The 20,826-nt window shown below is 34.8% G+C and overlaps 2 protein-coding genes across 3 annotated transcripts; both read right to left on the bottom strand.

The window, feature by feature from the left end:
* Positions 1-1,618: 1,618 nt before the first annotated feature.
* On the bottom strand, positions 1,619-7,286 carry LOC101262931 (uncharacterized). The gene is made up of 8 exons (XM_004242780.5): positions 7,093-7,286; positions 6,894-7,005; positions 6,310-6,429; positions 6,137-6,215; positions 5,831-5,917; positions 4,316-4,378; positions 2,146-2,245; positions 1,619-2,061 (listed from the first exon to the last, which is right to left on the bottom strand). Exons 2-7 carry the CDS (start codon positions 6,947-6,949, stop codon positions 2,168-2,170), a joined length of 483 nt encoding a protein of 160 aa, XP_004242828.2. The 5' UTR covers positions 6,950-7,005; positions 7,093-7,286; the 3' UTR covers positions 1,619-2,061; positions 2,146-2,167.
* A 961-nt stretch (positions 7,287-8,247) lies between these two features.
* On the bottom strand, positions 8,248-20,417 carry LOC101262630 (subtilisin-like protease SBT2.5). Of its 2 annotated transcripts, none has more exons than XM_004242779.4 (11): positions 20,208-20,417; positions 19,170-19,392; positions 17,166-17,310; positions 16,662-17,056; positions 15,977-16,072; positions 15,806-15,878; positions 13,691-13,976; positions 12,564-12,889; positions 11,044-11,311; positions 10,391-10,672; positions 8,248-9,014 (listed from the first exon to the last, which is right to left on the bottom strand). In XM_004242779.4, exons 2-11 carry the CDS (start codon positions 19,343-19,345, stop codon positions 8,608-8,610), a joined length of 2,454 nt encoding a protein of 817 aa, XP_004242827.2. In that variant the 5' UTR covers positions 19,346-19,392; positions 20,208-20,417; the 3' UTR covers positions 8,248-8,607. The 2 variants fall into 2 exon arrangements, with proteins under 2 accessions (XP_004242827.2, XP_010323354.2); XM_010325052.4 differs by having other exon boundaries at positions 19,875-20,305.
* Positions 20,418-20,826: the final 409 nt, after the last annotated feature.

Here is a 20,826-nt window from a genome sequence, read left to right as displayed (position 1 = left end):
TTTAAAAAAGCAATAAATAAAATGATAATTTAATTATATCACTCTTTTAAATTTAGAAAACCCAGTATTTTGAAAAATCATACAAATTACATGAAAGAGAACCTTAGGCACGTCTATGTGCAGTGGCGGACCAAAAATTTTCATTCAGGAGGTTCGAAAAATAAAAATATAAACGTGTAAATATGGGCCCTTTAAATTTTTTTGGGTTTAAAACCACACTCTTGGCACATTTTTGAAATAAAAAATGCTTGAAAAACATAACTGATTTTTTTAAATAAAAATAAACTGAAACTATAAAGGAAAGGAGTCTTACCATTGAGTCATCTATTTTTATTTGTTATTGAGAGCGTTCAAAATATATGCATCTACAAAAAATATAGAAAATTTACCTTATACATATCGTATATTTTTTAGCCGAGGGTGTTCGGGTGAACACCCTGGACCTAGCATGGGTCTGCCCTGTCTATGTGGTGCCACCACAAACAAGAATTTAATTTATTTATTTTCAAAACTAATCTTCCCCTTTCATAGAAAGTTGTAATGTTTATGAAATGTTGTGACTTTTATGAAAAGTTGCAACATCAATGAAGAGTTGCGACTTTTATTAAGAGTTGCGATTTTTATGAAAAATTGTGACTTTAATGAAGAGTTGCGACTTTTATAAAGAGTTGTAACTTTTATGAAAGGTTGTGACATTACCAAAGGTTGCAGCTTTTCCAATTAGTTGTAATATTTCCGATAAGACACAATAAATATTCGTTCACACTACCCTTTGTTGTCTATAAATAGAGAGTTTTCCTCTCATTTTAAAAAACGAAAATTCTCTGAACCTCTTCTTCTTCTTCATAATCAAATATTTATGTACCTTGCTCCTGTTGAGTGACTAACATCCATCATTGCTTATGTTACAGATCCTGATATATATTTTTAAAGTCACTAATCTATGCTATGTTATTAAAGATAATTTTTATATTCCTTTACATTGTTAATGGTTCTTACTACATAATCAGATAATATAGAGCTTTAGTATTAATGACCGATAGATTTAAGTATTATTTTATAAATTCTGTAATATTAAATTTTCGCGCGAAGCACGAATATTTTTATTAGTGACTATATAATTAATAATAAAGATAAATTAAAAATGAAGTGATAAATTATCTCTTGATTTTTTCAAACTAGACATGTAAAAATGAATATCTATTTTTAATAGTGGATAAATAAAAACATATAGAAACTACGATATTTTTGTTTTGAATTTCGAAAACAACACTTATTTTAAAATTATTTTTCTTATTAAAATGATACTTATTTTTTAAAAAGCAAGACTAATTGAGAAAGTTTAGATTTTATTTTTGTTGTTATTGGAACGAAAAGGTGGTGCATAAATAACACTCAATCTATTTTTGTTGTTATCAGAACCAAAAAAATACTCCTTTCGTCCACTATTAATTATCATATTTTTCATTTTTAAAGTCGAACTATAAAAATTTCGACTAACATTTTACGATATATATATTTTCATCATATTGATATGAAAAAATTGCAATGTACATCGAGAATAAAAGTGAACGAAAGGAGTAGTGCGTAAGACCCTTGCATAGTTAAAAGATCGTAATGAACAAAAGAAATCGCGTCTCACATTATTCAATACAAAAGAAGACGCTTTTCCCAAAACGAACATTACAAACTGGACTAAATATACATCGAAAATTCATATACTCGACCCAAACTACTTCGATTGAAGCTTGGTTGTTTAGAAGGTTTTGACAGTTTATAAAATATAAAAGTGTGCAACAATTTAGGATACAGATAGTAATACTATATAATTAAGGCTCATTTTGGCATGGTTAAAGAAATTTATTACAGTTTTCTCATTTGCTGACCAGAAAGTTATGTGCTCCAACCAAACCTGTTTTTGCTGGTGCCTATTATTAAAGCTATATATGCACAAGAGCCAGTTTCTTCACTGTGTTCGTCGATAAACATAAACCACCCGTGCCATTCGTTTCTGCTTGTGCTCATCGATGATCGTTCAGGAACAGCATTTTACTCAATATGCTAGATAATTCAAAAAGAGACGAGGGAGATCAGTCTAAAACAGCAGGTAAAAAGCATATAATTCTATCTGGAGCAAGGAAATACCATGTTTGATACTCCTTGACTTTTAATTTGAATCTGATGATCGGATTCCATGTCGTTTGAAGAACTCACGAAATCCATAAGCACTTAGATCATAGTTGAACTGAAATAAGAAGAATATATTAATGATCAGAACCACTTCAAAATACAAGATGAGTTTGGTTTACACAATAACTTCCCGACATGCTCTTGTTCTGTCATTTATGAGAGAGATCTCACTCAGATACAGTATGATTTTTTTTTATGACAAGGGAAACCCGCAGCCGCTGCCCTTTAGGTGCGCACAGTGTAAAACCTCCGCTCCTATGCAATAGCTCACAAATTACATAGGAGAGGTAACCCGCACTATGCAAGTCTGGTGCGACGAGCTCGACCTAGAAGGGAAATCCCTTGCTTTCGCTGGCAAGGGGTTTCAAACTTGAGACCTCCAACATGGAAGTCGCAAGCTCAAACCACTGGACTACCCGAAGGGTCACTCAGATACAGTGTGATTGGTGGAGATAAAGCAGAAAAGTAAGATTATAATGGCAGGCAACTTATCTAGCAGATAAATGAAGCAAATGATAGAAATGGAGGAGGTGGCACAATATTAGTTTTGTGAACTCGATACTTGATGTTATAAAATAACTAGTAACAAAATTGGACTCACTAGTAACACCACTGATGACCATTCTTCTTGTGCTAGATAATATTGCAAAGAAGAAATGCATGAAGAAGAAGGATAAGCAAGGGGAGACTTGAATCCAGTTAGCAATAGATCTTGAACTACTATCGGTTGTATGATTGTTGAGCTTCTCCTTCACGAGGATCTTATTGACCTGGATATTGAACCTAACAACATTCCACCTGGAATAAAGTTGGTCATGGACTCATTGGGTGTCTGGTGGCTCCATTAATAGGTGAATTTGGAACATGCAACTCAAAAATTATTTTTCTTGTTAATTTGTCACCTTTATAGGCCTTAATTTCCTCTCAAAGAAATGCAAGAGAGAAGTTCCCTGCCACCTACAACCTTATGAAGCTGTGTATAACCATAATGAATCTTTTTTAACCAGCTTTAGAATAAGAAAGAAAAGAGAAAAAAATAAAAGAAGTGGATTCAACATTCGGGCTTGATGACAAGTAAGGACATTCGTAAGAATTCTAGAATGCAAAAATTTGGTAATAACTCCCCAAGATTTGAAAAAGGGGAACAAGGACAACTAGCAGTATGGTACAATTAAGATAGTCTAACAACTCCGCATCCTGATGTACCCAATAGGTTATGGTAGAGTTTTCAAGAGCAAGCAACATACAAGCTGATGAAACAAAGAAGATAGCAAGCCAGTAAAAGCCATCATTGCATCAATTAAAGGATGAAGCAATGCAAAGCAAGGGGATATCATTTCATGGGCAAAGCTATGCACTTCAGAGTATAGGGCGCTTCAAACAATGACGCACAATGTGATCCTAATGAGAAGCAGTTGATTGTTTGAATCTCAACTTAAAGGAGTTGGATTGATATCAACATCTGTGTAAACTGGATTCTAAAATTAGTGATTAAACCGTAAATTGATCATTAAAGTATTAAATTTGTATGTTTGGTACTTTTTAATTTCTGTAGCTTGTTACCGTTGTCAAAAAAAAAAATTCTGTAGCTTGTGCACTTCTCTTCAGAGAAGGATCCGCTTCACCTATCATCTTTCTCAAGTTTCATGGGCTTTGTCGATTCTTTATGCTTTTCGCTTTTAAAAACATTGACAACAGAGAGCGCATTTGGAAGACTATTCATCGTGTGCATTACATGGACTGTTTGGTTAGGAAGGAACAAGAGATGTTTTGAAAGGAAGATAGAACACACTTCCTTTATAAAGCTAGATGTCTGCAAAATTTATACTTATTGATGTAAGGTGCAAGGATGGAATGATACGATTTTTGGATTTTCAGACTCTCCGAAGCTAGGAGAGCTTGTAAAGACTCCCATTTTAAATATTACCTTTACCTCATCAAAAACAACAAAAAGCTAATGGAACAAATGACACTGACTATAAAAGAAGTTTTAAGATATGATCTTAAATTACACCAACTATAACTTCAATGTAGTACAATATAATTTTGCACATAAAATTTCAAGGACAGAAGCAAATATAGTAATCATTTTCTCTACAGATACTTCACAAACATGAGAACTTACAGGTAAAACTTTGACAGAGTATTTGGTAATATTAGGATCAGCAACCTTTCCCTGAGCAGCTGCCTGGTAGAGAGCAAACCAGAATCACTCAATTGAAGACAAAGAAAAAAGAAATTCATGGCTATGTGAAGCCACACAGCTAACAAACATCTAAGCACCAAGCCCTTGCTATTGACGAACTGTGAGACATATCAAATAGTGTAGCAGAGACATCCAGTACACATGCAGAGAAAAATAATAAACAAACTAAAGTAGCATTAATTTAAAGCGGAAATCAAATAGTGTAGCGGAGACATCCAGTACACATGCAGAGAAAAACAATAAACAAACTAAAGTAGCATTAATTTAAAACGGAAAGAGAAGAGAAATCACACACTCCCACTTCTGCATAGAATTGAACAGTTCACAACTTCTCCAAGTAATACTAAAGAGTTAAGTATACCCTACAAAAAGTTCCACTAACTCATTCGTTAAAGAGTTTTTCTCACTAAAAAACCATACCAATTCAATCATGTCTTCTATGATATGAATGTAAAATGAACCTCTTAATCTTTTGTCCCAAATCAAAACTATGTAATATGTAAAGGACAAAGTGACTAATTGTCTTATGCCCTGAACTATTGAAAGAAAATAAAGCAAGCAATATAAACTTGTGACTCTCTTTACAGATTATTAAACAATTGCTCGGACAGAAAGAGATAGAGGGGGGAGGAAGGATGAGAGTAACTCCTGGAACGTCATGGCAATAACATACACAGAGAAGATTACTTTTTGTTCATGTTTTGCCGTCTGTAGCGTAAGATGGTAGTTACAAGCTTGCCACTAGCTATTGGTTGGTTGTGCTTCAGCTAGATTATTCAATAGCTTGTTGTAAGTCACCAACTCATTGGATGATAGTGGCACTTTTGAGGTCAGGACATCATTTTATTAAGCAGGAAATAGCTGAGTTTGTCAGGCAGGGATTAGACGCAACAAAAAGTTCACCCCTCTAATTGCTGAAGAATTATGCATAAGATAAGGGATGTTTGGACCTCTAAGTATTCTAACAAGTCAAGCCTTTACAGCAGGCAGCATAAAAAAACAAATGACGACCTATCATGCTTCAACGGCAAAAAGTTCTGAAGAATAAAACCACTCCCTCTCTTCACCCATTGTATTCGATATAGCCTAATATCACGCTCTATTAGTTACCTACTATAAGTTTAATCACAAAGTAAATCCAGTATATTATTCCTACTTTAGCAGAGTGTAAATCTGTGGAAGTGTGTTCTGCATCTTGCAATTGATTCTGAGGAGGAGTCGATCATTCCATTACAGTTTGTATCTTTTCACAAATCAATAAATTTGTTTGCAAAAATTCACATCCCCCCCCCACCCCCCACCCAGTTGCCAGTTGTAGGCCAAGAGCATTATGTAGCAAATCTGCAAATGCATATTAGTCTCGACCTCCGTCTATCGAGGCACTCATAAACCACACTTATGTGAACATATGATTCCCCGACTCAACAAAAATACCTGTTCTGGACTATGAAATATCTCTACAAATGGATATTCCGTCTTTTGTCTTGTTATGCAAAACCCTGGGTACTTTGGGCATTCGACCTGAACAATACAAAATAAAAATAAAAACATGGACCTTGCATGAAAACATTTTATACTATCAAAATCCAATTTAAAACAATGAGGTCTTTTCCATATTTCCAGCACTGAAAAATAAACTCATAGACCCCCACACTCCAGATGCCTGAAGAGACCTTTTTATGCCATACCAGCAATTATATTCTTCCTACACTTGAATGAGAAGTTCAAGAAGTGTCTTACACGTAAAAATTTTACATGTGGATAAAACTCGGCTGCAGACTCCTCAAAAACTTTGTCAAGATGTTTGCTGTAGTTACTCCTACAGCATCCAAAAACGATATGATCCAGGGATTAATACTATAAATTTACAAAAGACATGAAAGGAAGGAAAAGAAACTATAAACTCATATTACTTGATCGTAAATGCAACGACTACCGGGTATCCTTGATGAAGAAGTTGGACAAATTCCCTTTCCGAGGTAAAGTGAATAACCTTCGATGGCCCAAGATCTTTAGGATAGCCTGTGTAATACCTTCAAATACCAAACAAAAAGTTAACCAGGGATAAAAGTACAACCAATTATAAAAAACCAAAACAGTGGCAGTGCCCCAAGTTCATGAAGGGTATTCAAAAGTTATCATTCACAGTATTAGAACCAGCAATCTAAACCAATTTTTTAAATTTACTAGAATTTCCCCTCATGTCAAGGGAATTCAACCCCCTATATAACCCAAAAAGAAAACTAATTTCTACCCTATTATCAAAGTATAATTTTTCAGAGAAAGTAATTCAATTGAACCCCCTTTCTCCTAGTTAGCAAAAACAGCACAGTAAAGCTAAGCAATCACTCTCTATACAATGCTAACAACATGTCACGGTAGCAAAGCTAGCAACTTTAAGCAGAAAACATATTATTTTAACAAAGATCAACCAAGACAGAAGATGAATGCGCACAAATAATGCTAGTTAATAAGCCAAAGTGAGTGTTTAACATACTTGCAAGAGGAACGAAGGTTGACAAGGAAGTTGGTAAAGAATGATTGTTCCTCCATAATAAGTAATCAAAATGCAGATTTAGTCTCCGTATTATGCTATAAATTTCAAAATCCTGTTAAAAGAGAACACCAAACTCTCTCAAATCAACAAGCAAGTTGAGATGCTGAATCCAAACAAAAAAAAACTCAAATTAACTAACCCAAATTTGATGCAGATCAAGTTTATTGCTAACGAGAAATCGAATTTACAACTTTCAGAAACGAAAATGGAGAATTTCCATGGAATTGGAGATTTTGAAAAAAACAAAAATACAAGGGTTACAGGGTTTTGCAGTGAAGAAGAAGAAGAAGAAGACAAAATGACAAAATGGTCCCTTATCTTTTGTGTAGGTTCAAAATTGTCTTATATTTGTTTTTATCAAATCTAATATAAAGAATTCAATAAATATTTAACAAGGATCAATGTTTTGGGTGGGGTTACACCAGGTATTAATTTTTTAGTCTATTTTTATTTGTTTTGGCGATAAATATATTCACGCGACAAATTCAAGATGAGATGTGATGGTGTATGTCATTTTCAAAATAGGTTAATTTTGAAACTAAGTTGGATGTTTGGAGCTAAACCTGGAGTCTAAAAGAGTTCAGGTTGAGCAGGATCGGGATGAAATACTTGGAATATAAGTTTAGTAATGTAACACATGAAACTCACGTAGAAGTGAGATTTGATACACAGGTCATTCAAAAGAGGAATTTAATATCAAATACTAGTAGATAGGAATGTATTATTTTCTCCCCCTTACTAGTAGTCGTTGTACTACTCTTGTAGTGTCTTTGCTCTTCGATTTATCCTATATGTTGTTTCGTGTAGTTCAATTATAAGATTATTGTATAGTACTATTAACTGTTATTACTCTCTCCGTCTCATTTTATATAGCACCATTTCTTTTTTGGTCAGTTCCAAAAAGAATGTCACATTTCCTTATATGGTAAGCATTTAAAGGTACAATTCCTCATTTATCCTTGTTGATCCCATTTAATTTTAAATAGTACTTTAATACAGTTATGAGGAGACAGAAAAATGAATTCACTTTTGAAGGACAATTTGGTAAACAATTCAAAATCCTCATTTATTTCGTAAACTCCGTGCCAGTTCAAATAACACCACGTAAATGAGACGGAGGGAGTATCTATTATCTCTTGTACTTTCATTACATCTTCTTGTAAACGGTATATATTTTGAGCCGAGTTTTTATTTGAAACCTATCTCTTGTACTTTCATTACATCTTTTAAACGGTATATATTTTGAGCCGAGCGTTTATTAGAAACCTATCTTCAAATGTGAGATAGAGATAAATTGGATGCAATAAATTGGAAGCTTTGATTAATATAACTTATACAAGAGGAAGTCAAAAATAAACTAGGGAAGATACAAATCTACCTATCTTCCCTTTACTAACTCTTAAAACAAGGCTTGAGGGCCTATATATGCCATACATACCACAAGGGGGCATTCCATCATGTTACAACAGAATTAGCAAAACTTAGGATGGGAAGAAACTACCTTCTCCCCTCATTACTATTAAACTTTACATCATTTTCACTTCATACCTTATATATTTGGAGAAACCATATGCATCTTATTCTCACAGATCCAAAGAATATGCAGCAAACAAGATATTTCAACTTTGGATTAAGCAATCATCCATCGACCAGTCTATCGATCATAACCCATAGCTGCAACAGGGATCCTGACTTTGTGACCTCTGCTACCTTTCAGTAAAACCTCTCCAAAACTATAGGCTCCTTTTACTGATCGGACAGTGAGAGTTACCGTGAATTTCCTTGATGCACCATGCCTTAAAGTCATTGCAGGAGGATTAGTTTCAATGGCAATTTCTGGAGCCATTCTTGCTGTTACAACATATGTTTCTTCCTCAGCAACATTTGTCACTGTACGTGTGATTATTCGTGTTCCCACAAGGTGTGAAACTGCAATTGAGGGTGAGTTGAAATTTGATGGGTGACCAAGGGTGTAGTTGCATGGGGAATGTGTGAACTTCTTTATTTCCTGAGCATCAATTCCAGGCACAGTGCACAAGAACCCCAAATAATCTTGATAACCTAAAATCAATCAAACAAAAGCTAAAGCAGTTAGACATATTGAAACCTTTGTTATCAAGTGTCAGACTGGAGCTCAGAAAGCTGTTTGCATATGGTATTCAATCCGGTTTTAATGTTACACCTACTGTAGAGCTGCAAAAGTTCTGGAGAAAAAAACTATTTAGTATAACATTCCTGAAAACCAAAAGAGCCATCACGACTCTCGCAATTTAGCAAGAATACAATCTTCTTTTATATCATCTTTGATGAAGAGACAATCTCCCAACAACAATAACAATAACAATATACCCATTGTAGTCCCACAAAGTGGCGTCTAGGGAAGGTAGAGTGTACGCAAATCTTATCTCTAACTCTAAGGTGAGATAGAGAGGTTGTTTCCAATAGACCCTCGGATCAAGGAAAAACAGTGTAGAAAAAGACGTAATAGAAGTGCAACAGAATATAATATATAATAAGAAAAACAACAAATAGTAGCAGAGCAGTACCACAACAAAAATAATACTATAATCGAACTACAGGAAACCATACACGATCTTACGTTATACTATTCATCCATAAGTTTCTTATATGCAGGTTCAGCAAATTAAAATTTCTTACATGCATATAAGTTTCTTAAATATGCAGGTTCAGCAAACTAAAATTTCATATATGCATTTAGCTTTCTCAAATTGTACTTTACTCTTTCACACTCCTTGCTGCTTTCGGGCTTGATGGCTAGGGGAAGAAGTTAAAGTAGGGCCATAGAGAAGATAAGTACATGCCGAACTTAACAAGAATCATTGCAAGTCAACAGAAATGACAACAGCACATTCCAAAATGTCAAGTTTGACTCCAGCCAACCAAAAGTAATTGCAAAGCAGGAGACAATGTAGGGTAGTTTGGTATCTGATGCAGCTGATTTTTTCTTCACGAAGCTAGAGAGAAAAAATTAATTACTTCTTTTTTATAACCAAGAAATCCCCGAGTACTAATGGCGCAAGGTCCAAAACTCCGTGGATAATGGATCTTCCCTCTACCCTCCTCCATTTAACATATCTTTGGTCTATGGCAGAGTTCGAACCTGTGATGTTGCATTCCTAGCACTAGACCAAACCCTTGGGCCCAAGAGTGGAAAATTATCACAACTCGAGTGAGGAAACAAGTCATGATTGTATGCTCGTGTGTCATTCAAAGTTAGAAGGAAACAACAAAGAGAGACTGAAAATCTTGCAACTAGACTACAACTCAAAGTGCATCAAAGGCAATTAGTCAATAGGATCCCCAGCTTTAGAAATTGTTAAAGGCACTAACTGTTCCCAATTAGCAAGAGGATTATCTAAGTAGTTAGAAACAATAAACTATATCAAAACTAGAGGGAAAGAGGAACAGAAGATCACCTGCATCAAAAATGAGTCCGGGATCCAGAGCTGCTCTAGGATTAACATGTCCACTTCCATAGTCAAATGGAGTAGCTGGAACAAGCATCAAGGTCTCAGATCCAGAATACTGTTGTGCTTGAAGTGGTCTATCCGCCCTATCAATGATTGATGAAGTTGTCATCAATGCTGATTTAATAGCAGCAGGACTCCAATGAGGGTGGTGCTGCTTGACAAGGGCTGCTATTCCTGCTATATGGGGTGCTGCCATGCTAGTTCCAGAGATCAATGCAAATCCTTCACCTGATTCCAGCCAATATTTTGAAGTATGAACATATCATTGAAATACTGTTGGAGTACATTTCTTCTTGAGACTGAACTTATCGTTTTAGTCTGAACTTAAAAGCAAACCAAATGGACATAAATGATCAATTTTCTAGGGTATCAGATTAAAATTTTAGTCCATCCAATTCAGGATACAAGGCATCTTTTATATTTCTAAATCAGTAAAGAAAGCAACAACCTCAACTGCTAGTTCATTGTTTATGTCCAAGTAAAAATTAGGCTTGAAAATGAAATAAAGATGTCTGTTAAACATATAAATCTACCATCTAATGGACAACATAAACAATTTAGTTGATTTACCTATAAGCAATAATATGAAGGCTACATACCACAATAGTTGGCTTCATCTGTCCCATTGGGAGCCCAGGCAGCCCAAATAAGAGAACCAGGAGCCAGTATATCGGGTTTCAGGAGATCAGCATCTTGAAAGCTGTAATCTTTGATATTAGGCCCTCTAGCAGAGAAGACAGCAACTTGAGGTGCAGATTTGTGGAGTATCGGCCTCAACCCATTCCCAATGCTTCCTGTTGATTTAAAGCTCTCAACACGTCCAGTCCAATCTCTTGAAGTGGTGATGTTGTAGTAGTTTACAAGCTCCTGAAAATAGAGACAAGCATACAAAATTAAATTATGTGAGAAAAAAAGAGAAAGTTCTACCTATAGAAGCTAATTGCAATAGCATGCAATGAGACCACAAGTTGAACCAAACAATGATGCGAGTCATTAGAAGGAACAGCAATTACTTTTTCTCCTTCGGATGCTATATATGAAAAGAGATCAGTTATTAGTTTTTTTCCTATTTGCCTTAGTGGTAGGGAGACAAAAGACTAGTTATGTGGTGGACAAAGACACAGAAATCATATATATCACTAGAATGTAGTGCAACATCATACAAACAGGACAGAATTACCAATTTCTGGACACGATATTTCATATAAGTAATAACCAAGAAAAGATCATTAACCAAGAAGATGGAAGATTGTCTCTGAATGCACTCCGTGGACAGTGTGGAAAGAAAGAAATAAGAGATGTTTTAAAGACAAGCAAGCAGAGCAACTTAGAGGAGTTTAAAATGAATTGTTTAGCGCTGTTTTATTTTTGGTGTAAACAGAAATTATTAGCTCATCAGAAGATATTTTTGAAGCTTCAGACTATTCATAGGAAGAACAAATAGATGTTCAAGATTTAAGTTGTAATACTTTTGAAGGGCGACTACATACTTTGATATATAGATTAACTGTTACCATTCTCAAAAAGGTTTACACTCAACCTTATCAGAAAAAGCAATTATCTTTCCGTTAAAGAATCTCTCATGACAATTTGCAACGTAAATAATATTGCAAATAAACTTGTCTATACCAGTGGATATATAGATTAACTGTTACCCTTCTCAAGAAGGTGGAAAAAGCAATTATTTTTCCATTAAAGAACCTCTCATGGCAATTTGCAACGTATAATAATATTGCAAATTAACTTGTCTATCCACTGGACATATAGATTAACTGCTACCATTCTCAAAAAGGTGTACACTCAACCTTGTCAGAAAAAGCAATTATCTTTCCATTAAAGAACCTCTCATGGCAACTTGTAACATATAATAATTTTGCAAATAAACTTGTCTATACCAGTGGTTAACTGTTACCATTCTCAAGAAGGTGGAAAAAGCAATTATATTAAGAATCTCTCATGGCAGTTTGCAACGTATAATAATATAGCAAATAAACTTGTCTATTGCAAGAGACAAGAAGTATAAAGGAAACCACGCACTATGACTTTCCTACACATAAAAAGCTAAAAGACAATATCAATGACACGAATAAAAGAGTACAGAGAGTGTGTTGATACTTGCCATTGACATGGAAACATCTGTTATAAGAATCCCAGGAATTCTAACAGGAACTGGGTCAAATTTTGTTCCTGGTGAAGCATTTTCTACAGCAAGAACGAAGCCAGCTGCGCCAAGAGCTTTTGCTGTTTCCGCAACTTTTTTAATCGATGCTGTGCCAACTACGAAATTGAAAGAATAGCCACAAAGAAGGATGTTACCCTTCACCAAATTCTTGTTTAAAACTTCTGGCCTTTGACAGTCAGCAGGACTATACTTAGCAACCGACGAATCCAAAAGAACATCATTTGCTGCTACCATAGTGAATGTCCTGTTCGGATGTGTGGAAGCTGAAGCAACCAGACGTTTGCTTAGTAGTGGCAGAGATTCAAAACAAAAAACTAAGTCTCTATATTAGCATGAATGTAAAAATGGTCAAGATATAACACCCCACAGAAGCATACCATATATAAGGATCTCACTTCTCATCATCAATAAGTATCTGACTATTCCCTTCTTTTTTATTTTCTACGTTTGGCTTCATTCAGTGATTACACTATTTAGGGGATCTGAAGTTTCAAAAGCCGCTGAACTTTGTGAAGACAGACAGGGAGAAGAGGGATCAAGTAAGGATGTTACACAATATCAATGATATGGCAATTGAGGATGTGGATTAGCCTTAGTTGAATGATGTCATGAGCACTAAATACTTATGGAAGGTGGATTACAAGGAAATGATGCCAGCTACAGCAAAGAAGCTGCTAAGCTGTTCTTCATGGTGCTATTAAACTGGATGTGTTACTTTAAAACACAAAGATCATAAATTGATCATTACTCTGACAAGTAGATTAATCAACGACATTATCAAATAAACAAAGAAGAACAAAAAAAGAAAGAAAAAAATACGACCCGACCATAACAGAAGAGTTAAAAAGAAACATCTAAAAACTTTAGCAATCAAAATTTTCTTCAAAGACCGAGCATGTAAAAGTTCTGGATCAAACATAAATGAATCATCCATTTGCAATTAATGTAAAAACAAAGGGTGATGGTGTCTAAAGATGATTTAGACTATTAATGAACGAACCAGAGAAAGATCAACTGATTGAGGGGCACCACTTAAGAGTATGTCAAATGCATAAAAAGCTTACGTGATAGACCGAGTCCAGCTAAGACTTTCCCATTTCCTAATGTCAAATGATTTTTGTATCTACGATCATCAACTGCAGCAGCCACTGATGCTATCCATGGACTATAAGACACCAAAGTTTTGGGGAAAGGACCTCCGTTTCCAGCAGCCTGTGCAATAAATACACCGGCTTTCACAGCTGAAAGAAGAGTAGCATCAAAAGGGTTCAAAAATGTTGTCTTTGTAGTTGCTGGTGGACTGTTTGGCCCCACTGAGAGATTAAGAATGTCCACACCATCATGAACAGCCTGTAAATGGAAGTGCTCTTTTATCAGGTTTACAGTCTAAAAGATGACACTATCACTGTAAGACCAATCAGTTATAAAATTCGAGCAAATTTATAAGTTTTATATATGACTTTCCAAATGAGTACACTAATCACAAGAATTTGCTAATCATGCCTCAAAATACTTGCTGATTCCAAGTTGACTTCAGCTCTGTATGCTTTGAATGAACGAGTTGTACGCAGTGTTATTAAAAACCCATATCTTTGATGCTGAAAGTGAAGAATGTGAAACAAGGGGTCATCTCTTCATAGGTGAAGAAATACGCTCAGGAGAAGTTTGAACATGAAGTGATCCCTACCGAGTTGCTGTTAGTTCTTTGAATCACAATTTAGAGGAGTTGAATTAATACCGGCATTATTGTATACTGAATAGCTATTTTAGTTGCAATTTCATTAAATGGTACAAATCATGAAATCATTTTTTCGTTCCTCTCGTTCCATACCCAGAAAATGCAGAATGGTGTTACTTCTCAAGCAGCTTTTCCTCTTCCAGATTTTTGGAATCTTCAACTCTCACTTAACCATTGTCCATAACAACAAATTAATATTAAACAATGACAAAGACTAAAAGTTCAGCAGTGATCCTGCATGTAGTAAATGATGATATGCTCCCTAGTCCCTGATATAATCCTTTCCATAGTGTATATCCCTCGTGAGCAAACTTCACAGCCATTTCCCACCAATGACTTGTAGAAAATACTCTACCACAGAATCACCAACCCTCCTTACATGGATATTGTCCATTTCCTCATTAGAACAGATGATATTGTTTTCTCCCCGTCCTTACGTCCTATTGGAAGTCTCTCATCAAATCTCCCAGTTGATTTGGGACAGGTGACGATATATACAACACTATATGAGGACGTGAAAAATTTGGAGAAGCTAGATAGAGATGATTAACCATATTGTCAATCTAACTTGTTTGGGATTGAGGTGGTGTTGTTTTCTTGGCCTCAAGAACCAGTTACCAAAGAGGACTTTTGTATATCAGTTTTCATTTTAAAGGCATTTTCAAGCACCTAATGGGTATTGTAGCGCTTTTGAGTTCATATATCCTACTTCTCCAACTGATATCAATTTGAATTTGCCAATCTGAAAATCGTCTCAAGCCACAGCAGTGTCCTAAAGAGATACCACAACCATCTTGCATGTGATTCCGAAAGAATTAGTGTGTCGTCAGTGTGAGATATATACATTGCACCTACTAGACTATATAAGTTCCACCAAGTGGCCAATATATACATTCCACCTAGTGCCAATACATTACCCGGTCCTAGCCTTCTCGATAATATGTTGGCTATTACACTATACACTGCCTACAAAGGGTGATAGCTCAGATATAGGTATCATCTTTTGCTTCTATTTTCTGTCACTGTAAGGAAATCTGCTTTTACATTGTTTCTGTTAGATTTGATATCTAGTTGATGTTTCAAGACTTCTAGTCTCAACTTGTATAAACCCTTTTTTTTTTTTGAGAATGATAACTTAATCATTAGAAGTTTTGTTATGCCTAGGCCCTGGGGAAACCATTTAGACTATATCGAGGAGAGAGACCCTGTAAGCAAGAAAATGGGTACGTTTGTGATTATTTTACTTTAAGGGCATACAAAAAGTATCTGAGCCACAGAGGATAACTAATTCTCCAAGTGAACTCTTGTTTTTTAATGAAGGTCACTCGAATGTCCTCCTATCCACTGTGAACTCAAATATTGATTATAAGACCTATGCATGAAATCTCAGTGCCACTCAAATCCGTTGTGCAACAACTTACAAGTTAAAGTTCATCAATACCTGTTCAATAGCGGCAACTACATCTGCAACAAACCCTCCAAATAGCCTATATAGTGCCTTGTATACAGCAATTCTACAAGGAATAAGAATTTCAATGTTTAGACCACTTTATAATACTAAATAGACCACAAAATATGCTAGTCAAATTTTGAAAGAGTTACATTGACTTACCTCGCACGAGGTGCCATACCACTTGCTCTTCCGAACTCAAATCCATGCATTCTGACAGGAATCCCATTGTTTCCAGCAGCGATAGCTGCCGTGTGGCTGGCAAAAAGTACAATTAATGTCAGTCTGGACACAAATATTGTGAAAGGCAGTAGTGAAAAAAATTAAAACAATAAATATAGTCTATATGAGAAAAGTAGATTTCAAATACAGAAGCTTTATTGAAAAAAAAAATGGGGAGATCAATCTTATGAAGTAATTCTTCTTGCATCGAATTGTTCAATAAAACTAAATGACGATGTCGATAGAATGATTTCCCATTAAAGTAGCTCTATGTATTGATGTTGGTAAAGAGTGGAAAAACTTGAGGTTCCACAAAATAATAATAATGTTCTGTTGTTAGTAGTCACTAAGCCTGTATCATTCTGGTGATTCGACAACTAGAGGTACTTGGTCCTAGTACACACTGAAGAATAAAATATTTCTGTATACAGGCAATTATGCAGTTTCTTGAACATAGCTACTTCTCTACTCCCACAAAGTGCTAAATTTCTTTTAGCATCTGCAATTGTGCAAGACACTGCCAAGAAAAAATGAAATTTACCCAACAGAATAGCATTTGGAGAACACCATTACTTAGCTTTGTAAAACACAATGAAGTTAACATCGTAAATAACTAATCTCAAACCTTCCATGTCCGTCACCGTCTAGAGGAGAATCAAAATCAATTGCAGGATTAAATGAACCAGCTGCTTTTGCAGCTTTCGCAAAATGTTGAGCACCTATAATCTTCCCATTGCAATAGTCTTTCTTGGTGTTAGGATCAATTTCACATTTTCCTCTATATTTAGGAAGTGGTCCATAGGGCTCAGTGTTGTGGCTTGCAAAACTTGGATGGTGTGGATAGATGCCAGAGTCAATGAAACCTATTACGATATCCTCGCCTGCCCGGTCAAATCCACCACCTGTCGGCCATACTCCTGTAGGAAGCCCCAAAAACTGTGGCGTGTGAGTTGTAAGTCTCTTCACCTTCCAATCTCTCTCCACAGACTTCACACCAGGAGCTCGTCTGAGGATTTCTGCCTACTAATGTATTCTTTATGTAAGAAAATACAGGTAGAAAAATATTGATCATTCTCAACAATAAATAGAAGGAAAAAGAAGAGCAGTCTCTGAAAGAGCTGAGTGTCACCTGCTCATGTGAAATATGAGCTGCGAAGCCATTAATTAAATGACGGTAGCTGTAGATTTTCTTGTAGGTCCCACGGTCAAATAGCAAAGCTAGAAGCATATCATGCTTCTTTTCCAAATGCTGGGCATAGGATGTAACTGATTCACTAAAAGCACAATGAAAATAAGAGTAAGCATATCACAGAAAGGTCAGCTGAAAGAGAGAACTATAGGTAAGCACAATGGAAATAAGAGTAAGCATATCACAGACAGGCATCTGGAAGAGAGAACTATAGTGACATGCTAATATCGAATGAGAATAAAGCTTCTTGTACAAACTGAGAACTCTCAGTATGTATGGTATGACGGAGAACATTTTCTTGAAAATGTTTTCCATCATGAAGACTAATTGCTCTCTATACTCGTACAATCTGGTGTTTTGATTACTTATAAGCAAAAAACAATTCTTTTACAGATATCCTAACTGTTACTCTATACTAATTGCTCCAACCAAAACTTGAATATCATTAGCAATCTTTAACACTCCAAGCTTCATCAAACTTATCAATGCAAAACACTAGCAAACTGACAACATTTTGAACATGTTAAATACCAACCAACTGATGACATTATCATCACCCTTAAAATAAATATTTCTACTCACTATCCAAAGACTAGAAAACATTTTCAAGGAAATCATTTTTGAGGTAAATATTTCATTTTATATCGAACTCAAACCTGTTTTCATCTTTTTTCTTTTTAGGTACATCATGGTATTATTGTTTACAAGTGAGCATCGTGGAACAAAGTTAACATTGTACAAAATGCACATGCATGGAGAATTAACAATTTATGTAAAAATGAGTATCAAAGAAATAACATTACAATACCACACTGATTATACTACCAAGCTCTACAAATTTCAGAACTATCACAGTTTTTGTGATGACTCACAAATAATTGTAACACCGTTTTCCTTTGTACAAAAAATACAAATGCATGGAGAAATAATCTTTTATGGAAAATAAACTTCAAAGCAATAAAATAGCAATGTCACACTGATAATATTACCAAGTTCTACTAAGTTGTAAAGTTATCACATTTTTGTCACAACCAATTGTAACATCACTTTCCTTTCTAACATATACCTAAAAGTGAAAGTAAAATTTACATGATTGAAAACTTGATAGGATTTATCAAAACTGGAAAAGCATAATTAAAACATAGCTTAGTTCAGCAACTGATTCCAAGAAAATCAACCTGCTGAAAAATAGTCATGCAACAGTTTTTGCAATCTCTCCTAAATACTCTAGTTTTAGCTCTAAACAAATGCATTTTGCACAAACTTAATATATTTTTTTTCTTTTTTTTCTCTGATAAGTTAACTGTTAATTCCAGATGAATTTTGTTTCCTTGAATGAAAAAGACAATGAAAGACCCTAGATGTTAGTTACGTCAGCATCCATCTTAGCGGAAAAACAAATAAGTCATTAATAAAAACAACTTGAGAAAAGGTCAAATAATGTTTTAAGAAGTTATCAACTCCATAAGCACCTTCATAAAATGGATATTTAAAAAATTGAGGTGGCACCTAACAACTTTAACAAGATCGTTTATTTTCTCATCAATTATTGAAAGTTATCAAATATATCAAATGAACCATGTAGTCACATAGACAGACTAATCAACTGTTACTTTTTCATTTTTTATTTTTTTGTGTGACAGGGAACCCACAACCTCTACCCCTTGGGTGTGCACAAGGTGAACCCCGCAGCTGTGCAATAGCTCGCAAATCACAGAGTTAAGCCACAGTACGCAAGCTCTGTGTGATGAGCTCGACCCCGAAAGCCAACCCCCTGTTGTCGCAGGCAAGTGGTTTCAAACTCAAGAGCTCCATTATATCAAACCATCTGAGCCACCCCGAAGGATACTAATCAACTGTTATTTTCACGCTTCACCTCATGATGTTCCAACACCTGATGGAAGAAAAGGTGAAATAAGAGAAAAGCAAAAGAAGTGGTCATACCTAGTGGTATCAATTTTTTCATCAGACTCTGCAGCAGTGGCTTCAAAACCATCAATGCCACCTTTATAGCTTATGACAGGCTCTCCTTCAACTGTCACTATGTAGATTTCAGCCTTCCCGACATTCAAGATACCGAATAACAAGACAATAACAACACTACACCATATCACTCCCATTTTAGCAGTCTTTTCAGACACCTCCAAATCCAAGATGCCTACAGTGTCTGTTCCAATCCACACAAAATATCAAATCCAAAATACCAATAAATAACACAATTACCACAAAGTTTCACACAAACACACAGTAGCACACACGTATAACTTTGAAATTCACTAGTAATAGTACCATATGCATCATTTCTTGTACCCACCTCACAAAAGCAAGAAATCACAAAGAAGAACTCAATCCAGCTCAAGAAACTCAAAGGGTATTCATAACTTCATCTATCTCAAAGCAACTACTCAAAAAATACAGAAAACCCCAGATGTCCAATACCATAAAATACCATTATTGTACAACCCTGCAAACTAACAGTATAGTAAACTTGTGTTGTACTCTATGCATCACCCCTTGTACCCACCTCAAAAATCAAGCAAAATACAGAGCACCAATTATATCTCCAGCTCAAATAATTTAAAAGGGCATTCACAACTAAACTAAGAAAATCCAAATATATCAACAACAAAAAAAAAAAATGAAAACTACCCAGATGCCAAATAGACTAGATAAAGCAAATGTTCATCTCTACTACTAAAACAGAAGTAGTCATATAAGTTGATCCACAAGCTGAAGCAAAACCCCTTCTTCTTCTTCTTCTTCAACTACATTACTTGAAAAAATGTGTTTTAACTTAGAAGTGAAGCAGCTAAAGCAAATCAGAGAAAAAGCACAAAAACCCAAGTAAGAAAAAGAAGGAAAATAAATAAAGGTGAGATCTTTAGTCACAAAATGATCCAAGTAAAGAATCAAATCATCAAAAATGGTAAATATGAACTCTTTTTTACACAAACAAAGAAGGAATATATGTGTATATTATACTTTTTTGTGTATCAATGGAAAAGCAGAGGCACCATGAAGGATCACACAATGATGAAGTTGTTGATGTAGCTTTGTTAGAGGGTCACTACTCAAAAGAGAGTTAAAAGAGTAGGGAATGCAAAACCTATAGATACAGAAAAATGTATGTCTTTGTAGAGAGAGAAACAGAGTAATGTGTGAGAGAGAAAAAAATTTAGGAAACCTTTGGTTAGAAAATAAGTTATTTCGATATTAATTAAATCAAAATTAATTATAAATCCTCAAAACAAAACAAAAATAACAGTATAATTTCAAAATAAGCTTATTTTAAAATTAACATTATTTTTAAATAATAGCATTATGTAATTTTCTTATATATATATATATGATTTTTATACAAAGCAATAATAATAAACCGATGTATTTAATATAATCTTATATAAGTAAATATAAAAGAAGTAAAGTGTATAAAAATCTTAGTTCTATTCAATCAGATATTCATCTCAAGAATAAATTTAAAATAATAAAAAAGGTAAAGTAAGAGTTGTTTTTGTTAGAAAGTATTTTATTTTTTAAAGTAAATTTTTTGATATAAATCTGAAGTAGTCAAACTCTAATATAAATATCGAACACAAATTAA

Source organism: Solanum lycopersicum, chromosome 7 (assembly GCF_036512215.1).
Source record: "Solanum lycopersicum chromosome 7, SLM_r2.1".
In the NCBI taxonomy this organism is placed as follows: domain Eukaryota; kingdom Viridiplantae; phylum Streptophyta; class Magnoliopsida; order Solanales; family Solanaceae; genus Solanum; species Solanum lycopersicum.
Note: the sequence above shows the minus strand (reverse complement) of the source record. Positions and strands in the feature narration are given on the sequence as shown.